This window comes from Pseudophryne corroboree, chromosome 6, assembly GCF_028390025.1.
Source record: "Pseudophryne corroboree isolate aPseCor3 chromosome 6, aPseCor3.hap2, whole genome shotgun sequence".
Taxonomy (NCBI): Eukaryota; Metazoa; Chordata; class Amphibia; order Anura; family Myobatrachidae; genus Pseudophryne; species Pseudophryne corroboree.
In genome coordinates, this window is record NC_086449.1 from 712,344,700 (window position 1) to 712,371,514 (window position 26,815).

The following is a 26,815-nucleotide window of genomic DNA, read 5'->3' on the forward strand; positions in this document are numbered from 1 at the left end:
ATTGTATTACACATCCAACTAGCAATAGTCTGCTTAAAAGCAAGAGCACCCAGTTTGTTGGGTGCATACAGGATAACAGCAAGTCAGTTTTCCTGACTCCAGCCGTCCTGGAACCTATATTTTCAGGGCCCTGACAACATCTAGCAACTTGGAGTCCTCCAAGTCCCTAGTAGGTGCAAGGCACCACAATAAGCTGGTTCAGGTGAAACACTGACACCACCTTAGGGAGAGAACTGGGGACGAGTCCGCAGCTCTGCCCTGTCCGAATGGACAAACAAATATGGGCTTTTTTGAGAAAAAAACCACCAATTTGACACTCGCCTGGTCCAGGCCAGGGCCAAGAACATGGTCACTTTTCATGTGAGATGCTTCAAATCCACAGATTTGACTGGTTTTAAACCAATGTGATTTGAAGAATCCCAGAACTACGTTGAGATCCCACAGTGCCACTGGAGGCACAAAAGAGGGTTGTATATGCAATACTCCCTTGACAAAGTTCTGGACTTCAGGAACTGAAGCCAATTCTTTCTGGAAGAAAATTGACAGGGCCGAAATTTGAACCTTAATGGACCCCAATTTGAGGCCCATAGACACTCCTGTTTGCAGGAAATGCAGGAATCGACCGAGTTGAAATTTCTTTGTGGGGCCTTCCTGGCCTCACACCACGCAACATATTTTCGCCACATGTGGTGATAATGTTGTGCGGTCACCTCCTTTCTGGCTTTGACCAGGGTAGGAATGACCTCTTCCGGAATGCCTTTTTCCCTTAGGATCCGGCGTTCCACCGCCATGCCAACAAACGCAGCTGCGGTAAGTCTTGGAACAGACATGGTACTTGCTGAAGCAAGTCCCTTCTTAGCGGCAGAGGCCATAAGACCTCTGTAAACATCTCTTGAAGTTCCGGGTACCAAGTCCTTCTTGGCCAATCCGGAGCCATGAGTATAGTTCTTACTCCTCTACGTCTTATAATTCTCAGCACCTTAGGTATGAGAAGCAGAGGAGGGAACACATACACCGACTGGTACACCCACGGTGTTACCAGAACGTCCACAGCTATTGCCTGAGGGTCTCTTGACCTGGCGCAATACCTGTCCCGTTTTTTGTTCAGACGGGACGCCATCATGTCCACCTTTGGTATTTCCCAACGGTTTACAATCATGTGGAAAAAACTTCCCGATGAAGTTTCCACTCTCCCGGGTGGAGGTCGTGCCTGCTGAGGAAGTCTGCTTCCCAGTTTCCATTCCCGGGATGAAACACTGCTGACAGTGCTATCACATGATTTTCCGCCCAGCGAAAAGTCCTTGCAGTTTTTGCCATTGCCCTCCTGCTTCTTGTGTCGCCCTGTCTGTTTACGTGGGCGACTGCCGTGATGTTTTTCCCACTGGATCAATACCGGCTGACCTTGAAGCAGAGGTCTTGCTAAGCTTAGAGCATTATAAATTTACCCTTAGCTCCAGTATATTTATGTGGAGAAAAGTCTCCAGACTTGATCACACTCCCTGGAAATTTTTTCCTTGTGTGACTGCTCCCCAGCCTCTCGGGCTGGGCTCCGTGGTCACCAGCATCCAATCCTGAATGCCGAATCTGCGGCCCTCTAGAAGATGAGCACTCTATAACCACCACAGGAGAGACACCCTTGTCCTTGGATATAGGGTTATCCGCTGATGCATCTGAAGATGCGATCCGGACCATTTGTCCAGCAGATCCCACTGAAAAGTTCTTGCGTGAAATCTGCCGAATGGAATTGCTTCGTAGGAAGCCACCATTTTCTACCAGGACCCTTGTGCAATGATGCACTGTTTTTAGGAGGTTCCTGACTAGCTCGGATAACTCCCTGGCTTTCTCTTTCGGGAGAAACACCTTTTTCTGGACTGTGTCCAGAATCATCCCTAGGCACAGCAGACGTGTCGTCGGGATCAGCTGCGATTTTGGAATATTTAGAATCCACCCGTGCTGTTGTAGCAGTATCCGATAGTGCTACTCCTACCTCCAACTGTTCCCTGGACTATGCCCTTATCAGGAGATCGTCCAAGTAAGGGATAATTAAGACGCCTTTTCTTCGAAGAAGAATCATCATTTCGGCCATTACCTTAGTAAAGACCCGGGGTGCCGTGGACAATCCAAACGGCAGCGTCTGAAACTGATAGTGACAGTTCTGCACCACGAACCTGAGGTACCCTTAGTGAGAAGGGCAAATTTGGGACATAGAGGTAAGCATCCCTGAAGTCCCGGGACACTATATAGTCCCCTTCTTCCTGTTCGTTATCACTGCTCTGAGTGACTCCATCTTGATTTGAACCTTTGTAAGTGTTCAAAAAATTTTTAGATTTAGAATAAGTCTCACCTAGCCTTCTGGCTTCAGTACCACAATATAGTGTGGAATAATACCCCTTTTCTTGTAGTAGGAGGGGTAATTTAATTATCACCTGCTGGGAATACAGCTTGTGAATTTTTTCCCATACTGCCTCCTTGTCGGAGGGAGACCTTGGTAAAGCAGACTTCAGGAGCCTGCGAAGGGGAAACGTCTCGACATTCCAATCTGTACCCCTGGGATACTACTTGTAGGATCCAGGGGTCCTGTACGGTCTCAGCGCCATGCTGAGAACTTGTCAGAAGCGGTGGAACGCTTCTGTTCCTGGGAATGGGCTGCCTGCTGCAGTCTTCTTCCCTTTCCTCTATCCCTGGGCAGATATGATCTTATAGGGACGAAAGGACTGAGGCTGAAAAGACGGTGTCTTTTTCTGCAGAGATGTGACTTAGGGTAAAAACGGTGGATTTTCCAGCAGTTGCCGTGGCCACCAGGTCCGATGGACCGACCCCAAATAACTCCTCTTCCTTTATACGGCAATACACCTTTGTGCCGTTTGGAATCTGCATCACCTGACCCCTGTCGTGTCCATAACATCTTCTGGCAGTTATGGACATCGCATTTACTCTTGATGCCAGAGTGCAAATATCCCTCTGTGCATCTCGCATATATAGAAATGCATCCTTTAAATGCTCTATAGTCAATAAAATACTGTCCCTGTCAAGGGTATCAATATTTTTAGTCAGGGAATCCGACCAAGCCACCCCAGCTCTGCACATCCAGGCTGAGGCGATCGCTGGTCGCAGTATAACACCAGTATGTGTGTATATACCTTTTTAGGATATTTTCCAGCCTCCTGTCAGCTGGTCCTTGAGGACGGCCCTATCTATAGACGGTACCGCCACTTGTTTTGATAAGCGTGTGAGCGCCTTATCCACCCTAAGGGGTGTTTCCCAACGCGCCCTAACTTCTGGCGGGAAAGGGTATACCGCCCATAATTTTCTATCGGGGGGAACCCACGCATCATCACACACTTTATTTAATTTATCTGATTCAGGAAAAACTATGGTAGTTTTTTCACATCCCACATAATACCCTCTTTTGTGGTACTTGTAGTATCAGAAATATGTAACACCTCCTTCATTGCCTTTAACGTGTGGCCCTAATAAGGAATACGTTTGTTTATTCACCGTCGACACTGGATTCAGTGTCCCTGTCTGTGTCGACCGACTAAAGTAAACGGGCGTTTTAAAACCCCTGACGGTGTTTTTGAGACGTCTGGACCGGTACTAATTGTTTGTCGGCCGTCTCATGTCGTCAACCGACCTTGCAGCGTGTTGACATTATCACGTAATTCCCTAAATAAGCCATCCATTCCGGTGTCGACTCCCTAGAGAGTGACATCACCATTACAGGCAATTGCTCCGCCTCCTCACCAACATCGTCCTCCTACATGTCGACACACACGTACCGACACACAGCACACACACAGGGAATGCTCTGATAGAGGACAGGACCCACTAGCCCTTTGGAGAGACAGAGGGAGAGTTTGCCAGCACACACCAAAAACGCTATAATTATATAGGGACAACCTTATATAAGTGTTTTCCCTTATAGCATCTTTTTTATATATTTCTAACGCCAAATTAGTGCCCCCCCTCTCTGTTTTAACCCTGTTTCTGTAGTGCAGTGCAGGGGAGAGCCTGGGAGCCTTCCCTCCAGCCTTTCTGTGAGGGAAAATGGCGCTGTGTGCTGAGGAGATAGGCCCCGCCCCTTTTTCGGCGGCCTCGTCTCCCGCTCTTAACGGATTCTGGCAGGGGTTAAATATCTCCATATAGCCTCCGGAGGCTATATGTGAGGTATTTTTAGCCAAAATAGGTTTTCATTTGCCTCCCAGGGCGCCCCCCTCCCAGCGCCCTGCACCCTCAGTGACTGCCGTGTGAAGTGTGCTGAGAGGAAAATGGCGCACAGCTGCAGTGCTGTGCGCTACCTTTAGAAGACTGAGGAGTCTTCTGCCGCCGATTCTGGACCTCTTCTTATTTCAGCATCTGCAAGGGGGCCGGCGGCAAGGCTCCGGTGACCATCCAGGCTGTACCTGTGATCGTCCCTCTGGAGCTGATGTCCAGTAGCCAAGAAGCCAATCCATCCTGCACGCAGGTGAGTTCACTTCTTCTCCCCTAAGTCCCTCGTTGCAGTGATCCTGTTGCCAGCAGGACTCACTGTAAAATAAAAAACCTAAGCTAAACTTTTCTAAGCAGCTCTTTAGGAGAGCCACCTAGATTGCACCCTTCTCGGCCGGGCACAAAAATCTAACTGGCTTGGAGGAGGGTCATAGGGGGAGGAGCCAGTGCACACCACCTGATCGGAAAGCTTTACTTTTGTGCCCTGTCTCCTGCGGAGCCGCTATTCCCCATGGTCCTTTCAGGAACCCCAGCATCCACTAGGACGATAGAGAAAAATGAAATATCACACAGAGCTCCAGGTGGGCTTTGCTGAGAAGCACAGCTGCTGTGATGAGATGACTCCAATAGCCGGTGTCTGGCTGTGGGCTGAATGATGAGCAGCCGCCATGGCCGTGCTTGTGCTGCAGCTAATCCTTAGTGATAGAATAGTCTCAGGGGTATACAGGAATGAGGGAGAATAACCTGTATCCTTAACGCGTTTCAACGCCAGCAGGGCGTCTTTTTCCAAAAGGCAGGTTGTTGTTTTTTTGTTGTTTTTTGGGGACTTTGTTTCCACGGATTAAGTGAGTTTTATTTTTCTGTATACAGACCTGCAGTTTACTTTTTAGTTCACCATTAATGTTACCAATTGTTTTCTAATCATTGGTAGTCCGCATCAAACAGCATTAGGCATTCTTTGCATAGAAAGCACCTTCTAATTAATTAATTACCAAAGCTCAGGGGTATTCTATTTAAGCAGATTATTATGTCATATTGAATTGTTTTTATTATACTCCCGGGAGAATTGTTGTAAATACTTTTATTACAATAAATTTTCATATTTTTTCGATTGTCAAGCGCAACCTGGTTTTTGTTGTTCAGATGATCAGTGGTGTCTGTAATATCTTACTATACCACTTACAGTAAGCTGCCATGATCAGATCTTACTAAGGGGGAGATGTACTAAGTCTTGGAGAGAGATAAAGTGGAGAGAAATAAATTGCCAGCCAATCAGCTCCCAACTGCCATGTTACATGCTGTGTTTGAGATATGGCAGAAGCCGATTGGTTAGTCGTTTAGCCCTCGCCACATTATCTCTCTCTAAGGCTTAGTACATATGCCCCTACAGATAGAAAAGGGCTTAAAACAAAGAAAAACAGAGAAAATCCCTGTATATGTGGCTTCTCTGTACAAAAGGGACCACTTGTGTCTTCTACAAATAGGATGTTTCTCACCTTAATTAAAGCACTCGCCAGGCTTTTTTTCATTAGCTGCAGGTTATTAATGGCCGATGTAGCAGCCACCCTCTAAATTTAGTTTGTATTAACATCAATAAATTTACCAGCGCCTGGAAGTTTGAACAGAGTAATCTGCTCACAAATCTTTTCTAACACTTGCGTCTTCTGCCTGAAACGAGGAAGCAGGCATGCTATGGACTACGGAGGCGTACACCAGAGAAATGCTGACAATTTTATTTTTCTAAAGACAAATCTAGTTGCTACCACCCATTTGTTCTGCTATATACAGGTTTGCAATACAAAATCTTCTGTGTCTAAATGTGATGAAAAGACGTTTAATAAAGAAGAACCAGATTTCAAGAAAGTTGTGCCTTTAAGTCTTTATGTAATTTAGCTGGTATCCAAACTACACTCCATGAACACATTTAGTTATTGATACTGTAGTTTGGCAGGATTCATTATTAATTATATTTACTGTATGTGTGTTTCCTCCCTACTGGAGGTTAAGTCACTTCATTATAAATTAATTATAACATAAAAGTGGGATGCCACCCAGTATAATAAACGTCATATTAAATACTGCTCTAGAAAACAGCGCCAGGACAGTTCACAACATTGACATAAGTTTGTGACTTTGGACAAGGGACACAGAGAAGTTTGAATAAACCAATATATAAAAAAAAAAAAGTGATCACCCTTCTGCTGACTAAAAGGGATATCATTTATGACAGTCATATTTATTACTAAATACCGCTAATCACTAAAGTTCCAGTGACCTTTACTCTGTGCCTCCATGCAGCATTCATGTGATCATGAACATAGATAAAACAGAAAAGAAATACACCCATGCTTAGTTTTACCCATACTGTATGTGGTACCAGCTGTGTGGCAGTATTACCTATATTGTACGTGGTACCAGCTGCGTGGTTGTATTAATGCCATACGTGTATACATAACAGAAAGACTTTTGCTATCACCACTATCACTAGTTATGTAAATCTGTATATATCTAGCAAATAAAGGCATGAGGATTTTGTTCACATTTGGATCAAAGCATTTAAGCTTGCAGCCCATCTTCAAGGGACCCCACATCTCTGCAAGTCCTTACATTAGCATTCAGTTGCTGTTAAATGCACTCAAATGTCAGGTAACGAGGGCAGCATCTAGACAAGGGCTGGCTTGTGAGCAACACCCAACTATAGTCTTTATATAGCCTCAATTTTAATCAAGGTTTATGAATTGCCTAGGGTTGATTACGCCGACTAAGTAAATAACATTAGACATTATTTTAAATATTAGAGGCTTTATTTGTGTCACAGAAGCAACATCTAGTTCTCCCTTTCATATCAGGGCTAATTCCTCACCTGGTCCAGTGTCTCGTTTTCCTCCTCCTCAGTGGACGCACTATTAGACTTGGACTCTGGGCGTTTGCGAGTTATGGCCACTGGTTCGGAGACAGTTTTTCTTTCCTCGTTTGTACTGCTTTCCGTAGGGCCCGAGATCTTTTCCTGCTCCTGGGGCTGGCCGGTGTCCCCGGTGTTTATACTGCAGTCTTCTTCAGACATGCTTAAAACATCTAAGGTTGAATAAAAAGATAATAATATTTTTGTACTTTCCATTAAATTCTTTTATCCAAATCCATTTGGGAGACATTGATAGCTTGGGATAATAAGAATTTACTTACCGATAATTCTATTTCTCGTAGTCCGTAGTGGATGCTGGGGACTCCGTCAGGACCATGGGGTTTAGCGGCTCCGCAGGAGACAGGGCACAAAAGTAAAAGCTTTAGGATCAGGTGGTGTGCACTGGCTCCTCCCCCTATGACCCTCCTCCAAGCCTCAGTTAGGATACTGTGCCCGGACGAGCGTACACAATAAGGAAGGATTTTGAATCCCGGGTAAGACTCATACCAGCCACACCAATCACACTGTACAACCTGTGATCTGAACCCAGTTAACAGCATGATAACAGCGGAGCATCTGAAAAGATGGCTCACAACAATAATAACCCGATTTTTGTAACAATAACTATGTACAAGTATTGCAGACAATCCGCACTTGGGATGGGCGCCCAGCATCCACTACGGACTACGAGAAATAGAATTATCGGTAAGTAAATTCTTATTTTCTCTGACGTCCTAAGTGGATGCTGGGGACTCCGTCAGGACCATGGGGATTATACCAAAGCTCCCAAACGTGCGGGAGAGTGCGGATGACTCTGCAGCACCGAATGAGAGAACTCCAGGTCCTCCTCAGTCAGGGTGTGCCCCTGACCAAGTATCAGCTCGGCAAAGTTGTAAAGCCGAGACCCCTCGGGCAGCCGCCCAAGATGAGCCCACCTTCCTTGTGGAATGGGCATTTACATATTTTGGCTGTGGCAGGCCTGCCACAGAATGTGCAAGCTGAATTGTACTACACATCCAACTAGCAATCGTCTGCTTAGAAGCAAGAGCACCCAGTTTGTTGGGTGCATACAGGATAACAGCAAGTCAGTTTTCCTGACTCCAGCCGTCCTGGAAACTATATTTTCAGGGCCCTGACAACATCTAGCAACTTGGAGTCCTCCAAGTCCCTAGTAGCCGCAGGTACCACAATAAGCTGGTTCGGGTGAAACACTGACACCACCTTAGGGAGAAACTGGGGATGAGTCCGCAGCTCTGCCCTGTCCGAATGGACAATCAGATATGGGCTTTTTTGAGACAAACGCCGCCAATTCTGACACTCGCCTGGCCGAGGCCAGGGCCAACAGCATGGTCACTTTCCCTGTGAGATATTTCAAATCCACAGATTTGAGCGGTTTAAACCAATGTGATTTTAGGAATCCCAGAACTACGTTGAGATTCCACAGTGCCACTGGAGGCACAAAAGGGGGTTGTATATGCAGTACTCCCTTGACAAACTTCTGGACTTCAGGAACTGAAGCCAATTCTTTCTGGAAGAAAATCGACAGGGCCGAAATTTGAACCTTAATGGACCCCAATTTGAGGCCCATAGACACTCCTGTTTGCAGGAAATGCAGGAAACGACCGAGTTGAAATTTCTTCATGGGGCCTTCCTGGCCTCACACCACGCAACATATTTTCGCCACATGTGGTGATAATGTTGTGCGGTCACCTCCTTCCTGGCTTTGACCAGGGTAGGAATGACCTCTTCCGGAATGCCTTTTTCCCTTAGGATCCGGCGTTCAACCGCCATGCCGTCAAACGCAGCCGCGGTAAGTCTTGGAACAGACATGGTACTTGCTGAAGCAAGTCCCTTCTTAGCGGCAGAGGCCATGAGTCCTCTGTGAGTATTTCTTGAAGTTCCGGGTACCAAGTCCTTCTTGGCCAATCCGGAGCCACGAGTATAGTTCTTACTCCTCTACGTCTTATAATTTTCAATACCTTGGGTATGAGAAGCAGAGGAGGGAAGACATACACCGACTGGTACACCCACGGTGTTACCAGAACGTCCACAGCTATTGCCTGAGGGTCTTTTGACCTGGCGCAATACTTGTCCAGTTTTTTGTTCAGGCGGGACGCCATCATGTCCACCTTTGGTCTTTTCCAACGGTTCACAATCATGTGGAAGACTTCCCGATGAAGTCCCCACTCTCCCGGGTGGAGGTTGTGCCTGCTGAGGAAGTCTGCTTCCCAGTTGTCCACTCCCGGAATGAACACTGCTGACAGTGCTATCACATGATTTTCCGCCCAGCGAAAAATCCTTGCAGTTTCTGCCATTGCCCTCCTGCTTCTTGTGCCGCCCTGTCTGTTTACGTGGGCGACTGCCGTGATGTTGTCCCACTGGATCAATACCGGCTGACCTTGAAGCAGAGGTCTTGCTAAGCTTAGAGCATTGTAAATTGCCCTTAGCTCCAGTATATTTATGTGGAGAAAAATCTCCAGACTTGATCACACTCCCTGGAAAAAAAAATTTTTTCCCTTGTGTGACTGCTCCCCAGCCTCTCAGGCTGGCCTCCGTGGTCACCAGCATCCAATCCTGAATGCCGAATCTGCGGCCCTCTAGAAGATGAGCACTCTGTAACCACCACAGGAGAGACACCCTTGTCCTTGGAGATAGGGTTATCCGCTGATGCATCTGAAAATGCGATCCGGACCATTTGTCCAGCAGATCCCACTGAAAAGTTCTTGCGTGGAATCTGCCGAATGGAATCGCTTCGCAATAAGCCACCATTTTTCCCAGGACTCTTGTGCAATGATGCACTGACATTTTTCCTGGTTTTAGGAGGTTCCTGACTAGCTCGGATAACTCCCTGGCTTTCTCCTCCGGGAGAAACACCTTTTTCTGGACTGTGTCCAGAACCATCCCTAGGAACAGCAGACGTGTCGTCGGAAACGGCTGCGATTTTGGATATTTAGAATCCACCCGTGCTGTCGTAGAACTACTTGAGATAGTGCTACTCCGACTTCCAACTGTTCTCTGGACCTTGTCCTTATCAGGAGATCGTCCAAGTAAGGGATAATTAAGACGCCTTTTCTTTGAAGAAGAATCATCATTTCGGCCATTACTTTGGTAAAGACCCGGGGTGCCGTGGACAATCCAAACGGCAGCGTCTGAAACTGATAGTGACAGTTCCGTACCACGAACCTGAGGTACCCTTGGTGAGAAGGGCAATTTGGGACATGGAGGTAAGCCTCCTTGATGTCCAGGGACACCATATAGTCCCCTTCTTCGTGGTTCGCTATCACTGCTCTGAGTGACTCCATCTTGATTTGAACCTTTTTATGTAAGTGTTCAAAGATTTCCCATTTAGAATAGGTCTCACCGAGCCGTCTGGCTTCAGTACCACAATATAGTGTGGAATAATACCCCTTTCCTTGTTGTAGGAGGGGTACTTTGATTATCACCTGCTGGGAATACAGCTTGTGAATTGTTTCCAATACTGCCTCCCTGTCGGAGGAAGACGTTGGTAAAGCAGACATCAGGAGCCTGCGAGGGGGAGACGTCTCGAATCTCCAGTCTGTACCCCTGGGATACTACTTGTAGGATCCAGGGGTCCACTTGCGAGTGAGCCCACTACGCGCTGAAACTCTTGAGACGACCCCCCACCGCACTTGAGTCCGCTTGTACGGCCCCAGCGTCATGCTGAGGACTTGGCAGAAGCTGTGGAGGGCTTCTGTTCCTGGAAATGGGCTGCCTGCTGCAGTCTTCTTCCCTTTCCTCTATCCCTGGGCAGATATGACTGGCCTTTTGCCCGCTTGCCCTTATGGGGACGAAAGGACTGAGGCTGAAAAGACGGTGTCTTTTTCTGCTGAGATGTGATTTGGGGTAAAAAAGGTGGATTTTCCAGCTGTTGCCGAGGCCACCAGGTCCGATGGACCGACCCCAAATAACTCCTCCCCTTTATACGGCAATACTTCCATGTGCCGTTTGGAATCTGCATCACCTGACCACTGTCGTGTCCATAAACATCTTCTGGCAGATATGGACATCGCACTTACTCTTGATGCCAGAGTGCAAATATCCCTCTGTGCATCTCGCATATATAGAAATGCATCCTTTAAATGCTCTATAGTCAATAAAATACTGTCCCTGTCAAGGGTATCAATATTTTCAGTCAGGGAATCCGACCAAGCCACCCCAGCGCTGCACATCCAGGCTGAGGCGATCGCTGGTCGCAGTATAACACCAGTATGTGTGTATATACCTTTTTAGGATATTTTCCAGCCTCTCAGCTGGCTCCTTGAGGGCGGCCCTATCTGGGGACGGTACCGCCACTTGTTTTGATAAGCGTGTGAGCGCCTTATCCACCCTAAAGGGTGTTTCCCAACGCGCCCTAACTTCTGGCGGGAAAGGGTATACCGCCAATAATTTTCTATCGGGGGAAACCCACGCATCATCACACACTTCATTTAATTTATCTGATTCAGGAAAAACTACAGGTAGTTTTTTCACACCCCACATAATACCCTTCTTGTGGTACTTGTAGTATCAGAAATATGTAACACCTCCTTCATTGCCCTTAACATGTAACGTGTGGCCCTAAAGGAAAATACGTTTGTTTCTTCACCGTCGACACTGGAGTCAGTGTCCGTGTCTGTGTCGACCAACTGAGGTAAATGAGCGTTTTACAGCCCCTGACGGTGTTTGAGACGCCTGGACAGGTACTAATTTGTTTGCCGGCCGTCTCATGTCGTCAACCGACCTTGCAGCGCGTTGACATTATCACGTAATTCCTTAAATAAGCCATCCATTCCGGTGTCGACTCCCTAGAGAAAGACATCACCATTTCAGGCAATTGCTCCGCCTCCTCACCAACATCGTCCTCATACATGTCGACACACACGTACCGACACACAGCACACACACAGGGAATGCTCTGATAGAGGACAGGACCCCACTAGCCCTTTGGGGAGACAGAGGGAGAGTTTGCCAGCACACACCAAAAACGCTATAATTATACAGGGACAACCTTTATATAAGTGTTTTTCCCTTATAGCATTTTAATATATATATACATACATATCGCCAAATAAGTGCCCCCCCTCTCTGTTTTAACCCTGTTTCTGTAGTGCAGTGCAGGGGAGAGCCTGGGAGCCTTCCCACCAGCATTTCTGTGAGGGAAAATGGCGCTGTGTGCTGAGGAGAATAGGCCCCGCCCCCTTTTCGGCGGGCTTCTTCTCCCGTTTTTCTGAGACCTGGCAGGGGTTAAATACATCCATATAGCCCCCAGGGGCTATATGTGATGTATTTTTAGCCAGAATAAGGTACTATCATTGCTGCCCAGGGCGCCCCCCCCCAGCGCCCTGCACCCTCAGTGACCGCTGCTATGAAGTGTGCTGACAACAATGGCGCACAGCTGCAGTGCTGTGCGCTACCTTATGAAGACTGAAGAGTCTTCTGCCGCCGTTTCTGGACCTTCACTTTTCGGCATCTGCAAGGGGGGTTGGCGGCGCGGCTCCGGGACGAACCCCAGGGTGAGACCTGTGTTCCGACTCCCTCTGGAGCTAATGGTGTCCAGTAGCCTAAGAAGCCAATCCATCCTGCACGCAGGTGAGTTCACTTCTCTCCCCTAAGTCCCTCGTAGCAGTGAGCCTGTTGCCAGCAGGACTCACTGAAAATAAAAAACCTAACAAACTTTTACTCTAAGCAGCTCTTTAGGAGAGCCACCTAGATTGCACCCTTCTCGGCCGGGCACAAAAATCTAACTGGGGCTTGGAGGAGGGTCATAGGGGGAGGAGCCAGTGCACACCACCTGATCCTAAAGCTTTTACTTTTGTGCCCTGTCTCCTGCGGAGCCGCTAAACCCCATGGTCCTGACGGAGTCCCCAGCATCCACTTAGGACGTCAGAGAAATATAGGGGACTCATTCTAAGGGGGGATGTAGTTAATGTCGAGGCGGTCGGGGTCCCTGTGGTCAGAAAACCGATGCCGGGATCCCGACCTCCAAAAATGGCGACACCTGTGTCAGAGATATTCCCACTTGTGGGTGTCCATGATACCCATAGAGTGGGAATAAAACCTGTGGTGAGTGCAGCGAGCCACCAGCGTTGCGATCGCAGTAAGCCTGCAAGGGTCTTTCTAGCGCTCGCCCCACTGCCGGCATTCTGGCGGTCAGGATACTGGCATCGGTATTCTGACCGCCAGGATTCCATACCCAACCCCCGTTTGTACTCACATCCCCATACGCAAAAGCTCCACGGTTGTTTTCTAACAAAAACCTTACAGTGTAGGAATGAAATGATTAGATAATAACACCAAAGTTAAACACATAACACATCCACTTTAAAAGGACATCCCAAACATAAAACATTAACAAGTTACAAATTATTTAGATAATAAAAGCTCCAAGAAATTAGCATGTTCCCTATTTTAAGCGGGTTGGGGATGGAATCCCCGCGGCCTGGATCCCAGAGATTAGAATACAGACACCGGGATCCTGGCCGCCAGAATGCCAGCAGTGGGGTGAGCGCTAAAAAGCACCTTGCGGGCTTGCTGTGCTCGCCACATGTTCTATTCCCACTCTCTGGGTGTCGTGGACACCCACAGAGTGGGACCAGCCCTGGTGCCACTGCCGGCATTCTCGGCAGTCGGGAACATGGAGTCGGTATCCTGAACACCGGGATATTGACTACATCCCGGTTTAAGCGATGACCAGACAATCCAAAGAGAAAAACACAGTTTCCGCTATGATATCAGGGAATCCATTTCTACTGTTCGCAAGGTAAGCATGATCTAGTGCCCAGAGAAGCTGAAGGCTCCTCACAATGTTTCATCTAGACTTCCACATTCGACAGTGTTATACAGTGCATTCGGAAAGTATTCACGGCGCTTCACTTTTTCCACATTTTGCTATGTTACAGCCTTATTCCAAAATTAAATAAATACATTTTTTGCCCTCAAAATTCTATATACAATACCCCATAATGACAACGTGAAAAAAGTTTTTTACTGATTTTTGCAAATGTATTAAAAAAACAAAAACAAAGAAAGCTCATGTACATAAGTATTCACAGCCTTTGTTCAATACTATGTTGATGTACCTTTGACAGCAATTACAGCCTCAAGTCTTTTTGAATATGATGCCACAAGCTTGGCACACCTATCTTTGGGCAGTTTCGCCCATTCCTCTTTGCAGCACCTCTCAAGCTCCATCAGGTTGGATGGGAGCGTTGGTGCACAGCCATTTTCAGATATCTCCAGAGATATTCAATTGGATTGAAGTCTGGGCTCTGGCTGGGCCACTCAAGGACATTCACAGAGTTGTCCTGAAGCCACTCCTTTGATATCTTGGCTGTGTGCTTAGGGTCGTTGTCTTGCTGAAAAATGAACCGACGCCCCAGTCTGAGGTCAAGAGCGCTCTGGAGCAGGTTTTCAGCCAGGATATCTCTGTACATTGCTGCATTCATCTTTCCCTCTATCCTGACTAGTCTCCCAGCTTCTGCCGCTGAAAAACATCCCCACAGCATGATGCTGCCACAACCATGCTTCACTCTAGGGATGGTAATAGCCTGGTGATGAGCGATGCCTGGTTTCCTCCAAACATGACGCTTGGCATTCACGCCAAAGAGTTCAATCTTTGTCTCATCAGACCAGAGAATTTTGTTTCTCATGGTCTGAGAGTTCTTAAGGTGCATTTTGGCAAACGCCATGTGCTTTTTACTAAGGAGTGGCTTCCGTCTTTCCTCTCTACCATACAGGCCTGATTGGTGGATTGCTGCAGAAATGGTTGTCCTTCTGGAAGGTTCTCTTCTCTCCACAGAGGAATGCTGTAGCTCTGACAGAGTGACCATTGGGTTCCTGGTCACCTCCCTTACTAGGGCCTTCTCCCCCGATCGCTCAGTTTAGACGGCCGGCCAGCTCTAGGAAGAGTCCTGGTGGTTCCGAACTTCTTCCATTTTTGGATGATGGAGGCCACTGTGCTCATTGGGACCTTCAAAGCAGCAGATATTTGTCTGTACTCTTCCCCAGATTTGTGCCTCAAGACAGTCCTGTCTCGGAGGTCTGCAGGCAATTCCTTTGACTTCATGCTTGGTTTGTGCTCTGACATGTACTGTCAAGTGTGGGACCTTATATAGACAGGTGTGAGTCTTTCCAAATCATGTCCAAGCAACTGAATTTACCACAGGTGGACTCCAATTAAGCTTTAGGAACATCTCAAGGATGATCAGTGGAAACAGGATGCACCTTAGCTCAATTCTGAGCTTCATGGCAAAGGCTGTGAATACTTATGTACATGCGATTTCTTAGTTTTTTATTTATAATAAAATTAGCATAAATCTAAAAAAAAAAAAAAAGTTGTCAGTATGGGTTATTGTGTGTAGAATTTTGAGGGAAAAAATTAATTTATTCCATTTTGGAATAAGGCTGTAACACAGAGGTGGCTAAAAGGTAGATCGCGATCTTCCGGTAGCTCGCGGAGCATCCACTGGTAGATCGCGACAGACTTAACAGAAAATAACTGTAAGGAGCCTGCCGCCGCTGCTTCTCTTCACAGTTCCCTGGGATGAAATGCAGGTGCGCGATGACGTAATGACATCACCCGTGATGCGAGGAGCCTGGGCACTAGTTGGATCCAGTTTGATCCAGCCAGCGGTGGCGACGACAGCAGAAGCAGCCAGCGGGAGGCCATGCAGCGTGAAAGCGGGAGCCGTGACTACGGGGTAATGGAGGACTGAAGCTAGGCAGCGTGACAACTTGTCAGGTAAGTTATGCAAAGGGGGGTTTCTTCACAAGGGGAGGAACGATCTTCAAAGGGGGATCCGCACAGAGCGTGGTCTCTTCACAAAGGGTTTTTTTTTTTTTGTTTTTTTTTTACACATGGGAAATCTGCAAAGGGTGGAGTATCTACACAGAGGAGATTATTGTACAGGGGGCATCTGCAAAGTGGGGGATTTGCACGGAGGAGGGAATTGTACAGGGGGCTATTATGCAGGGTAGTGGAAGGGGGGTATCTGCACAAATAAGATTTTACTTACCGATAAATCTATTTCTCGTAGTCCGTAGTGGATGCTGGGGACTCCGTCAGGACCATGGGGGATTAGCGGCTCCGCAGGAGACAGGGCACAAAAATAAAGCTTTAGGATCAGGTGGTGTGCACTGGCTCCTCCCCCCATGACCCTCCTCCAAGCCTCAGTTAGGATACTGTGCCCGGACGAGCGTACACAATAAGGAAGGATTTTGAATCCCGGGTAAGACTCATACCAGCCACCCAATCACACCGTACAACTTGTGATCTGAACCCAGTTAACAGTATGACAAACGTAGGAGCCTCTGAACAGACGGCTCACAACAATAACAACCCGATTTTTTTGTAACAATAACTATGTACAAGTATTGCAGACAATCCGCACTTGGGATGGGCGCCCAGCATCCACTACGGACTACGAGAAATAGATTTATCGGTAAGTAAAATCTTATTTTCTCTGACGTCCTAGTGGATGCTGGGGACTCCGTCAGGACCATAGGGATTATACCAAAGCTCCCAAACGGGCGGGAGAGTGCGGATGACTCTGCAGCACCGAATGAGAGAACTCCAGGTCCTCTTTTGCCAGGGTATCAAATTTGTAGAATTTTACAAATGTGTTCTCCCCCGACCACGTAGCTGCTCGGCAGAGTTGTAATGCCGAGACCCCTCGGGCAGCCGCCCAGGATGAGCCCACCTTCCTTGTGGAATGGGCCTTGACAGATTTAGGCTGTGGCAGGCCTGCCACAGAATGTGCAAGTTGAATTGTGCTACAAATCCAACGAGCAATCGTCTGCTTAGAAGCAGGAGCACCCAGCTTGTTGGGTGCATACAGTATAAACAGCGAGTCAGATTTTCTGACTCCAGCCGTCCTTGAAATATATATTTTCAATGCCCTGACAACGTCCAGCAACTTGGAATCCTCCAAATCGCTAGTAGCCGCAGGCACCACAATAGGCTGGTTCAGGTGAAACGCTGACACCACCTTAGGCAGAAAATGAGGACGCGTCCGCAGTTCTGCCCTGTCCGAATGGAAAATCAGATATGGGCTTTTATACGATAAAGCCGCCAATTCTGACACTCTCCTGGCTGAAGCCAGGGCCAGTAGCATGGTTACTTTCCATGTAAGATATTTCAAATCAACCGATTTGAGTGGCTCAAACCAATGGGATTTGAGAAAATCCAAAACTACATTAAGGTCCCACGGAGCCACTGGGGGCACAACCGGGGGCTGTATATGTAGTACTCCTTTTACAAAAGTCTGGACTTCAGGAACTGAAGCCAATTCTTTCTGGAAGAAAATTGACAGGGCCGAAATTTGAACCTTAATGGACCCCAATTTGAGGCCCATAGACAATCCTGTTTGCAGGAAATGTAGGAATCGACCCAATTGAAATTCCTCCGTGGGGGCCTTCCTGGCCTCACACCACGCAACATATTTTCTCCAAATGCGGTGATAATGTTGTGCAGTCACCTCCTTCCTGGCTTTTACCAGTGTAGGAATGACCTCTTCCGGAATGCCTTTTTCCCTTAGAATTCGGCGTTCAACCGCCATGCCGTCAAACGCAGCCGCGGTAAGTCTTGGAATAGACACGGTCCCTGCTGAAGCAGGTCCCGTCTTAGAGGTAGAGGCCACGGATCTTCCGTGAGCATCTCCTGAAGTTCCGGGTACCAAGTTCTTCTTGGCCAATCCGGAGCCACGAGTATCGTTCTTACTCCCCTTTGCCGTATAATTCTCAGTACTTTTGGTATGAGAGGCAGAGGAGGAAAACATATACACTGACTGGAACACCCACGGTGTTACCAGAGCGTCCACAGCTATTGCCTGAGGGTCTCTTGACCTGGCGCAATACCTGTCCAGTTTTTTGTTGAGGCGAGACGCCATCATGTCCACCTTTGGTTTTTCCCAACGGTTCACAATCATGTGGAAGACTTCTGGATGAAGTCCCCACTCTCCCGGGTGTAGATCGTGTCTGCTGAGGAAGTCTGCTTCCCAGTTGTCCACTCCCGGAATGAACACTGCTGACAGTGCTATCACATGATCTTCCGCAAAGCGAAGAATCCTTGCAGCTTCTGCCATTGCTCTCCTGCTTCTTGTGCCGCCCTGTCTGTTTACGTGGGCGACTGCCGTGATGTTGTCCGACTGGATCAACACCGGCTGACCCTGAAGCAGGGGTTTTGCCAGGCTTAGAGCATTGTAAATCGCTCTTAGCTCCAGTATATTTATGTGAAGAGACATCTCCAGGCTTGACCATATTCCCTGGAAGTTTCTTCCCTGTGTGACCGCTCCCCAGCCTCTCAGACTGGCATCCGTGGTCACCAGGACCCAGTCCTGTATGCCGAATCTGCGGCCCTCTAACAGATGAGCACTCTGCAACCACCACAGAAGAGACACCCTTGTCCGTGGCGATAAGGTTATCCGCTGATGCATCTGCAGATGCGATCCGGACCATTTGTCCAGCAGATCCCACTGAAAAGTTCGTGCGTGGAATCTGCCGAATGGAATCGCTTCGTAAGAAGCCACCATCTTTCCCAGGACTCTTGTGCATTGATGCACAGACACTTTCCCTGGTTTTAGGAGGTTCCTGACAAGTTCGGATAACTCCCTGGCTTTCTCCTCCGGAAGAAACACCTTTTTCTGAACCGTGTCCAGAATCATTCCCAGGAACAGCAGACGTGTCGTCGGGGTCAATTGAGATTTTGGAAAATTCAGAATCCACCCGTGCTGTTGCAGCACTACTTGGGTTAGTGCTACTACGTCCCCCAGCTGTTCCCTGGACCTTGCCCTTATCAGGAGATCGTCCAAGTAAGGGATAATTAATACGCCTTTTCTTCGCAGAAGAAACATCATTTCGGCCATTACCTTGGTAAAGACCCGAGGTGCCGTGGACAATCCAAACGGCAGCGTCTGAAACTGATAATGACAGTTTTGCACCACGAACCTGAGGTACCCTTGATGTGAAGGGCAAATTGGGACATGCAGGTAAGCATCCTTGATGTCCAGGGACACCATAAAGTCCCCTTCTTCCAGATTCGCTATCACTGCTCTGAGTGACTCCATCTTGAACTTGAATTTTTGTATGTACAGGTTCAAAGATTTCAGATTTAGAATAGGTCTTACCGAGCCGTCCGGCTTCGGTACCACAAATAGTGTGGAATAATACCCCTTTCCCTGTTGTAGGAGGGGTACCTTGACTATCACCTGCTGAGAATACAGCTTGTGAATGGCTTCCAATACCGTCGCCCTGTCTGAGGGAGACGTTGGCAGAGCAGACTTTAGGAACCGGCGAGGGGGAGACTTCTCGAATTCCAACCTGTAACCCTGAGATACTATCTGCAGGATCCAGGGGTCCACCTGTGAGTGAGCCCACTGTGCGCTGAAATTCTTGAGTCGACCCCCCACCGCCCCTGAGTCCGCTTGTAAAGCCCCAACGTCATGCTGAGGGCTTTGCAGAAGCCGGGGGGGGCTTCTGCTCCTGGGAAGAAGCTGCTTGGTGCACTCTCTTACCCTTTCCTTTGCCTCGGGGCAAATATGACTGTCCTTTCGCCCGCTTGTTCCTATAGGAACGAAAGGACTGCGGCTGAAAAGACGGTGTCTTTTTCTGTTGGGAGGGGACCTGAGGTAAAAAGGTGGATTTCCCGGCTGTTGCCGTGGCCACCAAATCCGATAGACCGACCCCAAATAATTCCTCCCCCTTATACGGCAATACTTCCATATGCCGTTTGGAATCCGCATCACCTGACCATTGTCGCGTCCATAAACTTCTTCTGGCAGATATGGACATCGCACTTACTCTCGATGCCAGAGTGCAAATATCCCTCTGAGCATCTCGCATATATAGAAATGCATCCTTTAAATGCTCTATAGTCAGTAAAATACTGTCCCTATCTAGGGTATCAATATTTTCAGTCAGGGAATCCGACCAAACCACCCCAGCACTGCACATCCATGCAGAGGCGATGGCTGGTCGCAGTATAACACCAGTATGAGTGTATATACTTTTCAGGGTAGTTTCCAGCCTCCTATCCGCTGGATCCTTGAGGGCGGCCGTTTCAGGAGACGGTAACGCCACTTGTTTTGATAAGCGTGTGAGCGCCTTATCCACCCTAGGGGGCGTTTCCCAGCGCGCCCTAACCTCTGGCGGGAAAGGATATAATGCCAATAACTTTTTTGAAATTAGCAGTTTTCTATCGGGGTTAACCCACGCTTCATCACACACTTCATTCAATTCGTCTGATTCAGGAAAAACTACAGGTAGTTTTTTCAGACCCCACATAATACCCCTTTTTGTGGTACATGCAGTATCAGAGATATGCAAAGCCTCCTTCATTGCCGTGATCATATAACGTGTGGCCCTACTGGAAAATACGTTTGTTTCTTCACCGTCGACACTAGATTCGGTGTCCGTGTCTGGGTCTGTGTCGACCGACTGAGGTAAAGGGCGTTTTACAGCCCCTGACGGTGTCTGAGACGCCTGGACAGGTACTAACTGGTTTGCCGGCCGTCTCATGTCGTCAACTGATTTTTGTAATGTGCTGACATTATCACGTAATTCCATAAACAAAGCCATCCATTCCGGTGTCGACTCCCTAGGGGGTGACATCACCATTACCGGCAATTGCTCCGCTTCCACACCAACATCGTCCTCATACATGTCGACACACACGTACCGACACACAGCAGACACACAGGGAATGCTCTTATCGAAGACAGGACCCCACTAGCCCTTTGGGGAGACAGAGGGAGAGTTTGCCAGCACACACCCAAGCGCTATAAATATATAGGAACAACCCTATAGAAGTGTTGTCTCCCTTATAGCAGCTTAATATATAAAAAAACGCCAAAAAAGTGCCCCCCCCTCTCTGTTTTACCCTGTTTCTGTAGTGCAGTGCAGGGGAGAGTCCTGGGAGCCTTCCTCGCAGCGGAGCTGAGCAGGAAAATGGCGCTGTGTGCTGAGGAGATAGGCCCCGCCCCCTATTTCGGCGGGCTCTTCTCCGGAGTTTGTGAGACCTCGCAGGGGTTAAATACATCCATATAGCCCCAGGGGCTATATGTGATGTATTTTTTAGCCAGAACAAGGTATTCTCATTGCTGCCCAGGGCGCCCCCTGCAGCGCCCTGCACCCTCCGTGACCGCTGGTGTGAAGTGTGTGACAACAATGGCGCACAGCTGCAGTGCTGTGCGCTACCTCATGAAGACTGAAAAGTCTTCTGCCGCCGGTTTCTGGACCTCTTCACTTTTCGGCATCTGCAAGGGGGTCGGCGGCGCGGCTCCGGGACCGGACTCCATGGCTGGGCCTGTGTTCGATCCCTCTGGAGCTAATGGTGTCCAGTAGCCTAAGAAGCCAATCCATCCTGCACGCAGGTGAGTTCACTTCTTCTCCCCTAAGTCCCTCGTTGCAGTGAGCCTGTTGCCAGCAGGACTCACTGTAAAAATAAAAAACCTAAAAACTTTTTCTAAGCAGCTCTTTAGGAGAGCCACCTAGATTGCACCCTGCTCGGACGGGCACAAAAACCTAACTGAGGCTTGGAGGAGGGTCATGGGGGGGAGGAGCCAGTGCACACCACCTGATCCTAAAGCTTTATTTTTGTGCCCTGTCTCCTGCGGAGCCGCTAATCCCCCATGGTCCTGACGGAGTCCCCAGCATCCACTAGGACGTCAGAGAAAGGGGGGGGATTTGCACAGAGGGGGGTTATTTGATGTTGTCATTATTAATGCTATTTTAAAATTTGAGCGTTATTATTGGTGTTATTTGATGCTGGTAGATCTCCGGTACGTAGGTGAACAAAAAGTAGATCCCAGGTCCCAAAAGTTCAGCCACCCCTGCTGTAACATAACAAAATGTGGAAAAAGTGAAGCGCTGTGAATACTTTCCGGATGCACTGTATGAAGAGACAGTTTGAAAAGTTATAGTGACCTTTAGAAATATAAAAGTACTGGCATCAGGCAAAGTTACATATCCTACTGTACTTACTGCAGAGTAGAAGTCACTGATTGGAAACCGTAAAGAGCAATTTGTGATCTAAAAAAAAAGAAAACCACAAAGAGTCTGCAAAATAATACAGAATATACAGTTTATCAGTAGAAGAGGGGCAGAAATAATAGGATTTTAGTACCTACCGGTAAATCCTTTTATCCTAGTCCGTAGAGGATGCTGGAGACTCCAAAAGGACCATGGGGTATAGACGGGATCCGCAGGAGTTTAGGCACACTAAAAAGACTTTGACTGGGTGTGAACTGGCTCCTCCCTCTATGCCCCTCCTCCAGACCTCAGTTATAGGAACTGTGCCCAGGAGAGACGGACATTTCGAGGAAAGGATTTTTGTTTAAACGAAGGGCGAGAAACCTACCAGCCCACACCATAAACATACCGTACAACCGGAGTATCAGGAAACCTGATAACAGTATGAATTAACAACAGCAACAAGCTGAATATAACTAATACACAACCGGCGTGTAGACAATTTTAACTAGTAATAATACACTGCAAGTAACAGTCCGCACTGGGATGGGCGCCCAGCATCCTCTACGGACTAGGAGAAATCCTATTTTCTCTTACGTCCTAGAGGATGCTGGGGACTCCAAAAGGACCATGGGGTCTATACCAAAACTCCAGAACGGGCGGGAGAGTGCGGATGACTCTGCAGCACCGATTGAGCAAACATGAGGTCCTCATCAACCAGGGTATCAAACTTGTAAAACTTAGCAAAGGTGTTTGAACCCGACCACGTAGCTGCCCGGCAAAGCTGAAGTGCCGAGACCCCTCGGGCAGCCGCCCAAGACGAGCCCACTTTTCTGGTAGAATGGGCCTTTACTGACTTCGGCAACGGTAGCCCAGCCGAAGAATGAGCTTGCTGAATTGTATTACAAATCCAGCGTGCAATAGTTTGCTTAGAAGCAGGATTTCCAATCTTGTTGGAAGCATACAGGACAAACAAAGCCTCTGTTTTCCTGGTAAGAGCCGTTCTGGCGACATACATTTTCAAAGCTCTAACAACATCAAGAGACTTTGGAACCGCCACAGCATCTGTAGCCACAGGCACCACAATAGGTTGGTTAATGTGAAACGAAGAAACCACCTTCGGCAGAAATTGTTGACGAGTCCTCAATTCTGCTCTATCCGAATGGAAGATCAAATATGGACTCTTGTGAGATAAGGCCGCCAACTCTGACACTCGCCTAGCAGACGCCAGAGCCAAAAGCATGACCACCTTCCAAGTGAGAAACTTTAACTCAACCTTACGCAAAGGTTCAAACCAGTGAGACATAAGAAACTGCAACACCACTTCAAGATCCCACGGCGCCACAGGCGGCACAAAATAAGAATTTACTTACCGATAATTCTATTTCTCGGAGTCCGTAGTGGATGCTGGGGTTCCTGAAAGGACCATGGGGAATAGCGGCTCCGCAGGAGACAGGGCACAAAAGTAAAGCTTTCCGATCAGGTGGTGTGCACTGGCTCCTCCCCCTATGACCCTCCTCCAAGCCAGTTAGGTACTGTGCCCGGACGAGCGTACACAATAAGGGAGGAATTTTGAATCCCGGGTAAGACTCATACCAGCCACACCAATCACACCGTACAACTTGTGATCTAAACCCAGTTAACAGTATGATAACAGCGGAGCCTCTGAAAAGATGGCTCACAACAATAATAACCCGATTTTTGTAACTATGTACAAGTATTGCAGATAATCCGCACTTGGGATGGGCGCCCAGCATCCACTACGGACTCCGAGAAATAGAATTATCGGTAAGTAAATTCTTATTTTCTCTATCGTCCTAGTGGATGCTGGGGTTCCTGAAAGGACCATGGGGATTATACCAAAGCTCCCAAACGGGCGGGAGAGTGCGGATGACTCTGCAGCACCGAATGAGAGAACTCCAGGTCCTCCTTAGCCAGGGTATCAAATTTGTAGAATTTAGCAAACGTGTTTGCCCCTGACCAAGTAGCTGCTCGGCAAGGTTGTAAAGCCGAGACCCCTCGGGCAGCCGCCCAAGATGAGCCCACCTTCCTTGTGGAATGGGCATTTACATATTTTGGCTGTGGCAGGCCTGCCACAGAATGTGCAAGCTGAATTGTATTACACATCCAACTAGCAATAGTCTGCTTAGAAGCAAGAGCACCCAGTTTGTTGGGTGCATACAGGATAACAGCAAGTCAGTTTTCCTGACTCCAGCCGTCCTGGAACATATTTTCAGGGCCCTGACAACATCTAGCAACTTGGAGTCCTCCAAGTCCCTAGTAGGTGCAAGGCACCACAATAAGCTGGTTCAGGTGAAACACTGACACCACCTTAGGGAGAGAACTGGGGACGAGTCCGCAGCTCTGCCCTGTCCGAATGGACAAACAGATATGGGCTTTTTTGAGAAAAAAACACCAATTTGACACTCGCCTGGTCCAGGCCAGGGCCAAGAGCATGGTCACTTTTCATGTGAGATGCTTCAAATCCACAGATTTGACTGGTTTTAAACCAATGTGATTTGAGGAATCCCAGAACTACGTTGAGATCCCACAGTGCCACTGGAGGCACAAAAGGGGGTTGTATATGCAATACTCCCTTGACAAACTTCTGGACTTCAGGAACTGAAGCCAATTCTTTCTGGAAGAAAATCGACAGGGCCGAAATTTGAACCTTAATGGACCCCAATTTGAGGCCCATAGACACTCCTGTTTGCAGGAAATGCAGGAAACGACCGAGTTGAAATTTCTTTGTGGGGCCTTCCTGGCCTCACACCACGCAACATATTTTCGCCACATGTGGTGATAATGTTGTGCGGTCACCTCCTTTCTGGCTTTGACCAGGGTAGGAATGACCTCTTCCGGAATGCCTTTTTCCCTTAGGATCCGGCTTTCCACCGCCATGCCGACAAACGCAGCTGCGGTAAGTCTTGGAACAGACATGGTACTTGCTGAAGCAAGTCCCTTCTTAGCGGCAGAGGCCATAAGACCTCTGTAAGCATCTCTTGAAGTTCCGGGTACCAAGTCCTTCTTGGCCAATCCGGAGCCATGAGTATAGTTCTTACTCCTCTACGTCTTATAATTCTCAGCACCTTAGGTATGAGAAGCAGAGGAGGGAACACATACACCGACTGGTACACCCACGGTGTTACCAGAACGTCCACAGCTATTGCCTGAGGGTCTCTTGACCTGGCGCAATACCTGTCCCGTTTTTTGTTCAGACGGGACGCCATCATGTCCACCTTTGGTATTTCCCAACGGTTTACAATCATGTGGAAAAAACTTCCCGATGAAGTTTCCACTCTCCCGGGTGGAGGTCGTGCCTGCTGAGGAAGTCTGCTTCCCAGTTTCCATTCCCGGGATGAAACACTGCTGACAGTGCTATCACATGATTTTCCGCCCAGCGAAAAGTCCTTGCAGTTTTTGCCATTGCCCTCCTGCTTCTTGTGTCGCCCTGTCTGTTTACGTGGGCGACTGCCGTGATGTTTTTCCCACTGGATCAATACCGGCTGACCTTGAAGCAGAGGTCTTGCTAAGCTTAGAGCATTATAAATTTACCCTTAGCTCCAGTATATTTATGTGGAGAAAAGTCTCCAGACTTGATCACACTCCCTGGAAATTTTTTCCTTGTGTGACTGCTCCCCAGCCTCTCGGGCTGGGCTCCGTGGTCACCAGCATCCAATCCTGAATGCCGAATCTGCGGCCCTCTAGAAGATGAGCACTCTATAACCACCACAGGAGAGACACCCTTGTCCTTGGATATAGGGTTATCCGCTGATGCATCTGAAGATGCGATCCGGACCATTTGTCCAGCAGATCCCACTGAAAAGTTCTTGCGTGAAATCTGCCGAATGGAATTGCTTCGTAGGAAGCCACCATTTTTACCAGGACCCTTGTGCAATGATGCACTGTTTTTAGGAGGTTCCTGACTAGCTCGGATAACTCCCTGGCTTTCTCTTCCGGGAGAAACACCTTTTTCTGGACTGTGTCCAGAATCATCCCTAGGCACAGCAGACGTGTCGTCGGGATCAGCTGCGATTTTGGAATATTTAGAATCCACCCGTGCTGTTGTAGCAGTATCCGAGATAGTGCTACTCCGACCTCCAACTGTTCCCTGGACTATGCCCTTATCAGGAGATCGTCCAAGTAAGGGATAATTAAGACGCCTTTTCTTCGAAGAAGAATCATCATTTCGGCCATTACCTTGGTAAAGACCCGGGGTGCCGTGGACAATCCAAACGGCAGCGTCTGAAACTGATAGTGACAGTTCTGCACCACGAACCTGAGGTACCCTTAGTGAGAAGGGCAAATTTGGGACATAGAGGTAAGCATCCCTGATGTCCCGGGACACTATATAGTCCCCTTCTTCCTGGTTCGTTATCACTGCTCTGAGTGACTCCATCTTGATTTGAACCTTTGTAAGTGTTCAAAAAATTTTTTAGAATAAGTCTCACCTAGCCTTCTGGCTTCAGTACCACAATATAGTGTGGAATAATACCCCTTTTCTTGTAGTAGGAGGGGTAATTTAATTATCACCTGCTGGGAATACAGCTTGTGAATTTTTTCCCATACTGCCTCCTTGTCGGAGGGAGACCTTGGTAAAACAGACTTCAGGAGCCTGCGAAGGGGAAACGTCTCGACATTCCAATCTGTACCCCTGGGATACTACTTGTAGGATCCAGGGGTCCTGTACGGTCTCAGCGCCATGCTGAGAACTTGTCAGAAGCGGTGGAACGCTTCTGT

At 48.1% G+C, this 26,815-nt stretch overlaps 1 protein-coding gene across 2 annotated transcripts in view; it reads right to left on the bottom strand.

The window, feature by feature from the left end:
• Window positions 1-26,815, bottom strand: part of FAM114A2 (family with sequence similarity 114 member A2) — a 165,530-nt gene that overhangs the window by 121,341 nt on the left and 17,374 nt on the right. For both annotated transcript variants that reach the window (XM_063928353.1, XM_063928354.1), the window contains exons 2-3: window positions 22,088-22,135; window positions 7,073-7,284 (exon numbers count right to left, since the gene is read on the bottom strand). In XM_063928353.1, the coding sequence (XP_063784423.1) occupies window positions 7,073-7,273 (201 nt within the window). In that variant the 5' untranslated portion in view covers window positions 7,274-7,284; window positions 22,088-22,135. The remainder of the gene's footprint in view (window positions 1-7,072; window positions 7,285-22,087; window positions 22,136-26,815) is intronic.